Here is a 12425-nt window from a genome sequence, read left to right on the forward strand (position 1 = left end):
TCAAGAAAAAAAATACAGAATGCTTCCAATCTGCATTTATGAAGATAAAAGTATTTTAGTAAAACTAAGATGAATCTGGAGTGAGAACAAGGAAAGGTTTAGGTGATTCTTGTTTGAAAAGGGGGCAGGGGGAAAGGAAAAAAAAAAATAATCACAGTGATAATGATAATGACGTTTTCTTGGGTATACAAAGGCCTGCAGGATTCTCATCTCCACATCTCACTAAACTTACAGATAATTCTTTCCTGGAATGGTATCGAAGGCATCTGTAAACCTTCTTGAGCAGAAACTCAATATCTCTAGCAGGCATCAGGAATGCCATGAAGCACAGAGATTTAAAAGTTCTTAGTGGTGTATAAAGGGAAAAGACACCCTTCCTCAACACTTCTTTGCAATGAGTCTCAATAAACCAGACCTTCAGGACTGACAGTCGGTACATTACTGCTGGATGTAGTTAGTGCACCACATTTGGCTCCATGGATCTTGTGAGATCTTGCTTCTAGTCTGAGCGTGTACATGGTGGACTTACTGTCCATTATGAATGGTTCTCCATTAAGACTTCGATAGAGCAAAAGTTAATGGCAGACTGGAGCAAGCAGCTGAGCAGGACTACACAAAAAAAAAAAAAAATCCCAAACAACCACGATAAATCAGGGCTGATGCAGAAATCTGGGTTGAGATGGATACAGGAAAAGGGCACAGGCAAGGCCCATGGAATGAAGGAGAAGTCAAAGCAGAAACCAGCTGATCAAAAGCAACAAAAAAAGAAGAGAGTTGTATCAAAGCATGAAGCCTGAATTGAAACAAAGACCAGGAAAAATCTTTGAGCCTTCCTGGTGGGATCAGAGTTAAGTCTAAGTACAGCTCAGCAATCACATGCATACACACACAAGGAAGACATTAGGCAATCCATGCTGGGGCTGAAGCTGCAGGTCACAGGTCACTCCTGAACACATAATTGCGAGCCGGTCACATTTTGAACGATGTGCTTCTCAGGATGTCCCAGCACTCCACTGACACAGAAGCCCTGAGCTCTCCAAGTAAGCACCAGTAGTTAGCAAGAGGCCTATAGTAATGCATACACATGGTCCATTTTGTCATCAGAGAAAGTTCCCCCTTTCCCTTTCTACTGTCACAATCACATTCAACAGGTGACTGCTAGGCATAAACAGCCCAAAGACATGCTTGCAACATGCCGTGTCTGCAGTCTCACACCAGGTCATCCGTGAATGCAGGCATGTATGCTGAGGACGGTCATGCAAATTCTTCCAAGCTCTGAGACATGATCCACATCATCTCAGAACCAGTATTAACATCCTGAAACTGTTTTGCAGGAGATGGACTCTGAGAAAATAACCACCTCTAAGAGAGCTCCTATAAACTCTGAATACTTTTAATACGCTGTTAATTGACAGGTTGCACATTTACCCTGAGATTTTGTACTCTGTAGAAGTCAGTGAGCCTCAGACCACAGAAAGCTATCTAGAAAAGTACATCCATGAACCTATCATGAAAGTAAGAGAAACTTCCTAACATTCTCTTCAGGGAAGCACCAAGACCTCTGCAAAGACCCTGAGTTGTAATTTGGGAAGACAAAACCTCATACAAAATTTACAGTGAAATAAATACATTTTCAGTTTAATGTATCCACTGAAATACAGAGAGAAGCATTTTGTGGGTAAAAATGTTTGGACCAAAGTCTTTCTGAAGTGACAGGACCAATACAAAACAGGAGAGATGCTCTTCAGATGTCTCTTACAACTAAGCCACATAAAAAGTGCTAAACTTCATAAAAGCAACCAGTTCTTCTTAGTGAAGATATCCAAGATCTTAATGGTCTTTTCCGAGCTTCTCCCTGTGCCTGTGGCCATGACAAGAAAACAGAGGGTAGTTGTGAATACAAGCAATTCATAACATCCAATATTTTCTGGAGGACACAGATTGCCTTTTAATGGAGTCTGCTACATGTGCATCTAAGGCACCATAGAAAAGCTGTTTAGTTCAAGCTGTACCACTGAAGAAGCTGAGGAACGACCTGGTCCAACTATGTATTGCAAAAAAGGTGGGGATGCTGTAAGGCTTCCTGTCAGTCTATATGATAAAAGAAATGGTATTGATTTTCTCTGTTCTTAATACAGACCAAAGATAATTTCCGATGGAGTCAGTTGCAGGAAATATTTTTACATCAGGGGTACACAGCCCTTTGCCAGCTGTCACAGTGCTTGTGCTTTCTAGAGTTATGCCACTGCCTGTTAGATAATGATTATCCTGATCCCATCTGAAGTGGATTAAATCCTACAAAATGAGCATTTCAATTCCTTCAGAATATATATCCTTTTATTATGACTTGAACTTTCTCCATCTCTGAAGAGAGTGCTTACCAGGTGATGAAAAAATCACTGTTGGAGTTGGGAAGCATCTTGACATTCAAATCATCGGTTTCCCTCAAATTATCTTTCGATTCTTAGTGTAGTGATACCTCATGTGTGAGTGTAGAGTACATCATACTCTTTGTCGTCTCCAAATTGTAATATCACAGAATAATTCCTGTGTCTGACATGCTATTTCTTGTAAGTGGTCACAAGGGATCCACATCACCTGTCTGCTGTTGTTTCTGCTGCCGGAATGGAATTAACATGGTAGAATCAGCAGCACATAAAAACTAACCAGATCTGAAATGTCTGACACTTGCCAACAGTGACTGTCTTTTGATCAAGAAGTTTGTGGTTTCACCCTCTGATGAGTCTCAGCTCTCACAGCTACTGACAATTATTATACCACTGGTTAAAAATGGCAGCTATGTCTTTGTCACAACCAGCCCTCTCAGGGACCCGCCCCCAGAGTAAATGCAGCTGCTCCCCACTACCTGCTTCCTTTCAGGATGGAAGGAAATGTCTTTCTACCACAGAAGGTCTGAAGGTTAAAGCTTTTGTGATGTTGACAGGACACTAACAGCGCTCTCAAGAAATTACTCCCAGAGCCTCCCCCAACTGCCTTTCCCTTGGCACAGAAATTTCTCAGACGTAACACAAGCAGCATGTAGGCCCATCAAGTATCAGAAAGCAACTATCAAAAAAAAAAAAAAATTATTGAAGCCAGTGAAGAAGGGACAAAGGCCAGAAATATCCAATACTGGAAGCATTTATAGAAAAAACACCACAAAACAACAACAACAAAGAAAACTTTAGCTACTGGTTGAGAGAAACTGAGGGCAGGGTACCCACAATACAGGGTAGGGAAGCAGCTTGCTTGCACAGCATGAGGCTACTGCTGAAGCAAACACCATCAGCAGCCAGCTGCTTATGAACACCCTGGGAGTGAACATACATATATCTACATAACTACTTTAAGTAAAACAATCTTTTTTTCTCATCTAGAAAAATATCCTACCCATCTTTGATTTTCATTCACACAGATAAGAAACAGATTGGTTACTACAGATAAAATTATCTTCGGTAATTACAACCCGCTATTCTTCCAGTTCACCAACTCTCAGTTTCATCTCACCTTGCTTAGGCAGCTCTCTCAGACGTTGGATGTTAAAAGCCTGCTCAGCCTATCCCCTCTCCAAAGCTAGTAAAAGGCAAATACATGGCTTAAGAAGTCACTTCAGTTCTACTAGAAATCTAACTTATCTTAGAGATAATTATCTTCATTGACCATAAAGGGAGCTGAGCAAAACAGACTCTCAAATTACAGCACTTAGGCAGAATAAATCCCAGCCTTAATACATAACTTCAAAAGGCATGTGACTAGCCACTTTGGCTTCAGAGGGATAACATCTGTGTTTAAAACCTTTGCTGACAACACTGACCATAGTAAAGGGCAATATTCTGGTTTAGGAAGGTATTCTGAGAGCAAGCTCTTCAAAAACTTTAAAGGGAAGAAGGCTACCCCAGAAAAGCACATAAACAATTGATTTTCATTGCTAAACACTGACACAGCTGAAGTATAATTCTTAAGTACGTTAATTTCTACACCTTTTGATTCACAGGACAGTATAAAACTGCTCTGGAAGTTAATAGTTTCTATTTCCATATCCAATTTTCAGTTTAAAAGCATGTGCTTAACTGCAATTCTTTCCCAGCTTTCCAGGTTCACATGTTATATCTGAGTATCAGCACGGCAATTCAAAAGCCAACCAGCTGAGAGATACTGACTGAGCCTGAATTTTGCCCATTATCATTCTTGGCCATAAGCTACAGAAAAACAGTGTGCACCTGTTCCCGGGCTTTTAGCACATTTTCCAAGAAGTTGCTACTTCAAATAATTCAAAATAAAATTCCATCAAATTTGTCTTTCATGAAGACAGTATCATTGGATATTTGCATTTATGCAAGGCTCCAGTTTAAGGGTGGCAGAGAGGCTTGCAATCTTTAATGCAATCTGATCTGAACAAACACTGCAAGGTAGAGAAGTATAGCTATCCCTGTTTTGCAAACATTAACTGAAACTTGTATGAACTAAGCATCAAAAATATCATCCAATGTATCATCCTCATTTAGGAAATCAAAGAAGTAGGGGCGTACAGGCATTTGCATCTTGGTAAGGTTACACTGATTTTCTTTCACAATGGCATTGTTAAAGCTCTGCTCACTAAAGGGTTTTATAAATGGAGACCTAAGGCACATTAAATTTAAAAGTGTATACCTATTATAGATATACAGCCTGAGAAGTCAAGTGCCTATTTTTTTGTAATGTACTTAGCATTTTTCATACTGAACCATCTATTTTACAGTAGTGCTCCTAGTGTTACATGCTGCTAGTGGGAGTGTTCAGCACCTCCACTGCTCACACTCCACAGTTTCAAACTGGGTATTAAAAAAATTACCTAAAGCTTGCCTAATAGAGTAGAACAGCCACAGAAAAGGGTTATTTGGATGTCAGGGGAAGGCAGGGAGCCCCTACAGAGAGGTTTTCATGATTACATGTTTCTCCTGGAAGCAGTGGCTTCAGGCTCAACTTGGCCAAAGAGCCTGAAGTAACTCTACCATGCACAAGACCTGCACCTTCTGACTCGGAGGGTAGCAGCAGAGGGGCTATTACAGCCTTGGCAACATTTAATGTATTTTGTGCAGATGAAAGAATGGGCTGAAATTCTTCCCTTGGGAAATGGGTGTACAGCAGAAAACAACAGGTCTTCAATGCTAGATGTTACTTCGCAAAAGATGGGGAAGGATGAAGAACAGAGGTTGATATTCTCATTCAGGAAGAGAAAAGATTCACTTCTCTTCTGCAGAGATACTGTATGCTTTTAACAGGATACATAAGTGAATTAGGCCTTAGGCTTTCAGTATGTCCAGTAAGTCTGACAATTTCAAAGTAAAGATAAACAGGGCTTGTGAAGCATCTGAAGACCTATGAACCCTCAGCAAACTGGTCAGGATTCCAAAACATAGCATCGTTTGGACATCAAATACCTTAAAACTCCAGACAAGTGCCAAAGAAACAAAGCACCTCATCCCATTCCAATGGTTCAACCTAATCACTGGTAACAAGGGTTTTGCATGCCCTTGTATGCAACTCACAAAGCAAGGAAACACTACATCCAATCATGAGTTCCAAAACACAACCTGTCTGCTAAGCCTTTCCTTACCCTTTGTTCCTCCTTTCCCTTCCCCTGTATTCCCTCAAAACAATCAGCATAGACAAAGTCACTTCTTAGCAAATTACAATGAAAAGTGAGGGACAACTCTAACTACAAGGTTGATTTCTCTTCGCAATACCATATGTGCACTTCAGTTTGAAGTGGGTACTCCAAACAAAAGGGTAAGCTTTAGAAACCATCTGAGTGTAAATGGCTGTGAACCTGTGTAATGCATCATTATCTGTTTGTTTCGTGTACTTTTCACACTTGCAAGTTTATTACTACCTAGAGCTTCCCCCTTCCAGAAAAGAGCTCTTGTATCTTGCCATGTTATTTTATGGTTTGCCTTACATACAGCCTATGGCAACGCCCCAACCCACATTAATTTTAAGAAGTGGCTATGACTTTAAAGAAACACAAAAGCACAGTAGCATCACAAATTATAACAGGGATATGAAGTTGATTTGGGTAAAGGGGAAGGAAGAGCAAGTCGTAAACAACAAGCAGTGGAAGTTCAGTCCTGTATTTCTCAAATGCAGATCAAAATAAGCCCTGAGTTTTAAGAATTTCTCTGCTAGTTACATCGCAACTTCCTCCTCCATCATAACAAGATGAGCAGAAGAGCCCTCTGACACACTCTGCCTTCAGAAAGCTGCCCCAAGGGAGTTACAATTGCTGGTAAATAACCACATTCTAAGACAACACTGTTCTTTAAAAAAAAAGTAAATAGCAGAGCTTACACAAGCAACAATAAATCAGCTCTATCTCTCAACCAAGCTGAAGATGAGACCAGCCTGGTGGTAAAGCAAGATTTCCAAAAGTGTATTCTTAATGCTTAAAATTAAAAGCTGAATCAATATCCTACTGCCAACAGAACATTTTCTATTTCTCAATTCTGTCAAAAATGCTTTTCAAAAATATTTTGCAATAGTAAGATAACAATTCTTATCCTTTAGTCACCCCCTCACACACTTTGTAAGATGAGAAGAAAATCTTAATTACACAAACTGAAAACATGGTCAATATTTGCTCTTAGCTTTGCTTCTGCTATTAGCTATGCCTAATGTTTAATACTTTTCTGAGCCGATGCATCTATTACTTAAAACACAGTAAATTCTACAACAGCAATGACAGACAGAAGACAGTGTCCTTACTGCAAAGATCGAGTTTCAGTATTTTCGGGTCCAATTCAGAAGTACTTGGGAACAACTGCATTAAGAGCCTAATCAACCCCTAACAGAAATGTTTCTATAATAAATACAAAACTATAAATATTTTTCACTAAAGACTGGTTCTAGGTGCCAAAATGAAGATCAAGAGAAGAAAGTAATTTTCAGAAATTACATGTTACTTAAAAAGGAAAGTTTAACAAAAAGGGAAACAGAAAAATAATGATTTAAAGAAAATAAAATCACACTTCAGATCCACCAAGTTTCCTAAGTTAAATTCACCAAAACTGAAACATCAAATTACAGTCTTGGTCAAAGGATAGTGACTCACTTCCCACCCCGCCTTCATATGCTTAGATATCATTATATTCACTATAACAACCAATTACAGATCACAAAACCATGTTGCCTCTGAGCCAAGAGGAAATCCATTCAACATTTAATTTTGGTTTTCCTATCCTGCTGCACAGATAAGTTGCACTTAATTAGTCAGAGTCTTAGAGATGACAGAGCACCACAGTTCTCTTGCATATATTTGTGTAAAGTAAGACCACAGAGTGGAATGAAAAGTTTGTTTCTTCCTTTAAACTGTAACTAGTGATGCAATATCATCTATACAGAATAGTGTGACATTTTGCAGCCCCTGAATATAATTTCTGGGCACTAAGTTAATTTATAGGCATTAACAAAGCTAAGAATGGCAACTGGGAAAAAAAAAAAAGGAATAGGAAACATTTTGAGTGACAGCAGTAACTAATTAAAAATTCAAATAGCACAAAGTCCATCTTTATAAAGAATTCCAATAAATCAGTTAATGAAGCCATCTTCTCCCTAATTCGAAACTATTATTTTACTTCTAAATTACTTTGAAAACTGCATCTTGTATGATCTTCTAATGAAAGGGAAAGCTTGGGAACATTTTTCTTGTTGATGTTCCTATAAGATCTTAATTTTAACCTGAATTCATGACACTTAAGTGGAACATGTTGACCTCTTTACATTTTTAACACAGAAAAAATGCCACACAGTCATCTGCTCTTGCTTAACAATTCAGGACAACTCTACTGTAATTCTCACACACTGAATCCAATGACAGTGCTTCAACTCAAACACACCTTTTACAGTTTCATCCACTTTTAAAGGTTTGAACAACGAAGAATCTTTGTTAGCTTGTGCTTCAACTCCTAGATTATCATGACTATTTTACAAAAGTGATTCAATTACACAGTGAGACTTCATCCCAAAGGATACTAAAGGCACTTTATTAACCAAAGTCAAAAGCTCTCTGTTTACCTTCTCAAGGTAAAGTTTGGTAACTGTTTAACAACTGTCACTGGTGTATTTAACTCTTCAGACTGCCTCAAATTTAAATACAATATTCATCTCTATTTGCCATTCTGCTTCATAGTGTGAAATAAAAAAACAATTACCAAACCCTCAGCTATGTCCATGTAATTTATATTCTCTAGTCTTTTACACTTCTACTGATTTTAAGAAAGGGTGTATTGTTTTGTCTTAAATCAAATAAACTATGATATTTTTAAAAATATCATCAACCTGGATGAAGCCTGGATATTTTCAAGCTACAAAGGACACTGGAACTCAGTTCCACCAACAGCATGCCTTTCCTTCTCCCCTCATGTCACAACCAAATCATATCACCCTGGATGAAAGAAGCCTTAAGTGCTGAATAATGCAAAAAGACTAACAGAGGCAGGTACCAAGCTTCTCTGATGCCTTTTCCAGAAGAAAGGCAACAAAGTCTTTATATTGACATTGACCTACTGAAAACATTTATGAAAACCTTTGGTTCTAATTGAAAAAGATACATACCCCTATAATACTCAGGCCTTTCAGGTAGTCCTGTCGAGGTTGGGCTTGTGGCACACAGCCTGCTAGAACCACTTTCTTCTTCCCTTCTTGGGCTTTCCTAAAGAAGGACAGAGTGTTAATATTTCCAAAACTGATCAGTTTCAACTTCGAAGTTGTGCATGTGACACAGAAAAGCAACCACAACTAAAACATTCCCAAATCAGAAGCAACTTACAGTGGTTTGAACCTCAGAAAGCAAACAAACCTACACACCAAAAGAACCCTATACAAAGCTATCAGGCTACAGCACACATGGCTCAGTTAAAAAGCATCTACAGAGACCATTATCACTGTGTATCCTGGAAAAAAATACAACCTGAAAGCCCTATTCAAGTTCAGTCAACCTTCATTTGCCACAATGATAGCAGAGAATCTGGTCAAGAAAGATGGGACAGAGATATTAAGCACAATTCCAAAAAAGTGACACAGAACACAACGGACAGCCTATATAGATAGGAACCGCTAGCTCAGAGCATAAGCATTTATGTAGTACCAGGCAGAAAAGACCAGTTTCATCAGTCTTCTGATGTTCACTTAAAAATATTTAAGTAAATGCTTACTTTAAATCATATTGAGCATTTTCAAATTTAACTGCTTGCCTTTGGCAGAGAAACATTTGTCTGGATATTAACTTACATAATTCTTTAGCTTTGATGCTACCTTAGCATCAAGTAGGAAACCAAAACACTAAGATTAAATGGTTAACACTGTTCATTTTGTTAGTAATATTTTGACTTACTTTGAATTCAACACTGAATATCAAGCCATCACTGAATCTGGAAGCTACAGGAAGCCCTGAACAAAATCTATTGGCTGCATACAAAACATTGAGATGCAAAACCTTCTTATATTCATTAAAATTTGAAGATCATCCATTAACACATTAACCCAACATGACTACTGCATTATAATGTGCAAAACAGTAAAGAAGCACTGAATAATTTTAGCAGATTTGCTAGGTCTGACATATTATGTATTGCTCTAAGAACTATCTTTCACAGTTGCATGCTGTATCACAACCTCCTGGCAGACTTCTGTCAAACTGGAACCTTGTAAATCCACATTTTCTCCAGTAATATATGGATTCATAAAGTGTTTACTGTTATGTTGGAACAGGCTAAGACATGTCATAACAATTTTCAGAAAAATTATCCTATCCAAAACCCACAATTGCTTAGACAATTTTATATTCTTCAGCTTGCTTGAGCTGTCTCCGAGCTGAACGCACTAAAGAAAGTAATGTTCAACAAGCACAAAGATGCTACACTGAGTATCTGGAGATCTCCAGCAAATGCAAATTTAATGAAGGAAAGAAAAACCCATACCAGTACCACACACAGTTCCTCTCCTCACAATTTTCACTTCATATGCATAATATGGACAAATTTATTTACAAAGTATAGTTCAAATGAAGTGTAATATTAAATGTAATATTAAAAGGAGATCACAAGCCATATTGCCAAAAACCTTGTGTTGGCTGCTGCACTAAAATGAGGAATTTTGAAGGAAAGAATTAAATATCCTGTACACAGACAAGTGTGAGATAACTGGAAAGTGTATTACACCTATTACCTCATATGTAATATAAATGCTGCAAGTCTCTATAAAATACTCTTTTTTCTTCTAGTGGAACTTTTAGGAAGTCTTCACACATTAATCATACAGAGTCTCACTGGCCCTCTACCTGTACACTAATGTGTATTATATAAATGCAAATCCTTTCATCTCTTCCTGATAATATTTCTGTGGCCAAAGAACTATGATGAAATGCTAATTTAATACATTCCTTAAGCAGGGAACTTAGCAACATGTCTCTGAAATCTGCAATCCTTCTTCCAGTGGTAAATATTTAAGGGTTTTACAAAAACTTCAGCAGAGGTCACCTACTTCTACATATCCAAATAAAAATAAACAAAACAAAAAAATCCTACTTCACAAATTACCTTAAAATGTCACATAGCACCATGTGACACTCCACTCACTCAAAGGATTTTAAAAATAAATAAATAAATAAAATCAAAATCACTACTTACATAGTCTAACAGACTCAACCTAATGCCTCAAGGCAAGACAATAAGACCCGTCTGCAGCAAACAAAGCACACATCCCTAGGCAACTCTGCATCTGGTATAATCTGCTGCTAGCAACAGCCGTCTCCATCTACTTGAAAACCTGTGAGTACTACCGAAGAAAAAGCTTTTATTCAAGTCTTTTTATCTGAGGAAAAAAAATAAACAAAGTTTCCCTTGACACATTAAATGGCATTTTAATGTTATTTCACAGCTTTAACATTTTGCCGTATCTTCTGGGACTATAACTGGGGCTAGGGGGAAAAAAGTTAAACTGAGTATTCATTATAAGCACTGCCTTCATTTAACTCTTTTAAAGTTGTACAGGTCTCTACAGAATGAAGAATTTTGTACACTGAGATTTTTTACTTTAATATGCAATTAAGTGGAAATGTCAGAACTAAGTTTTCAATCATAGTCAATATTCATTATATCCATAATACACTGTACAGTCCATGAAACTCACCATAAATGAAAAAGACTAAGAAAATTACAAAAATTTTTGCTTCATTTTCAAGAAACCACTTCTCAAAATATGAATTCCAGTACTACTTTGTCACCTCCTTTTAATATTGTTTAATGAGTCCTCCTGATATTAACAAAAGCATACAAGAATTATTCTTCAGAATTCTAGTTAGCACAGCGACTGTATTTAGAAAATCCTTTATCCTTCAAAAACATGAATAGTAATGAGAATAATACCTCATGGAATCTAGTAGGTGGCATGAATAAATACATCTTCCCTTTTAGACACACTTTGTATTTTTCAATTACATGAACCTTACCTTGAACTTTCCATTTAATTGACTCAGGAAACATTTTCTACACTCTTTTCTAAAATACACTCTTTTCTAAAAACTACTTGCAAGATATACATTTGAATAGAAATTTAATTAGAGCAATTCTTTTTTAAAAAAAGGAATTATTCAAGCTAACTTCCTAAGTAATGGTGGCAGCAGCAGAGGCAGGGGAACAAAAAACAAGTGAGAAACAACAGGGGCATGAAAAAAAGTACTGTATACAGTAGAGGACTCATGCAAGATCTGTAGTGAAATCACAGATTATACTCCACTGCAACTCCACTGCATAGATAGAGCCATTGCAACTCTAACTGTACTGTCAGAGTTAATAAATAAGTTCAGTGTATTCTGCTTTTTACAAAGCAAATTCGGCAACATAACTAAGATGGGGAGAAACTTCTGCTTTGCTTACATGCACTTCTATTTACGTTGTTAGGAACCTGCCCCAACTGGAATATTCTGCTCACAATTTTATGTTTTTGCATGGTTCCCCTACTTTTTATTTTTTTGAGCTCCAAGAAAATTTGGTTAGTAACATGAAAAAGCTTTTTTTTAAATGCCCCACATCCCCCCCAGAAAGCCCTCCAGAAAGCCTTTGCTACATCAGCACTGTGTGTACATCAACACTGCTGGGATACCGTGGCAGCAGTACAGGACGTTGTTACCATTTCTTCATGGCTCAACAGCTACTCGGGTGGAATCACCACTGGAAAAAAATAGGGACCTTTTCCTGAGGTTCAAATCTAAGGAAAGCAAGGAGATTAAAAAAAAATAAAATAAAATAAAAAGAGAGAGACCGCGCACTTAAGAAAAAAGTGAACACAGAGAAGATGGGCTAAATTCAATGGAAGATAATCTATGTCATGGAAACTAACTGCTAACTTGCTCTTTCCCAGAGAGCAATGAGAGAAGCCATACCACCACCGCT

The 12425-nt window shown here is 37.7% G+C and overlaps 1 protein-coding gene across 1 annotated transcript in view; it reads right to left on the minus strand.

Moving 5' to 3' along the window:
* CDKAL1 (CDK5 regulatory subunit associated protein 1 like 1) overlaps positions 1–12425 on the minus strand; it is a 424112-nt gene that overhangs the window by 283784 nt on the left and 127903 nt on the right. Inside the window, exon 5 of the mRNA XM_026843118.1 lies at positions 8590–8686. Within this exon, the coding sequence (XP_026698919.1) occupies positions 8590–8686 (97 nt within the window). The remainder of the gene's footprint in view (positions 1–8589; positions 8687–12425) is intronic.

This window comes from Athene cunicularia, assembly GCF_003259725.1.
Source record: "Athene cunicularia isolate RWA chromosome 2 unlocalized genomic scaffold, athCun1 chr2_part1, whole genome shotgun sequence".
In the NCBI taxonomy this organism is placed as follows: Eukaryota; Metazoa; Chordata; class Aves; order Strigiformes; family Strigidae; genus Athene; species Athene cunicularia.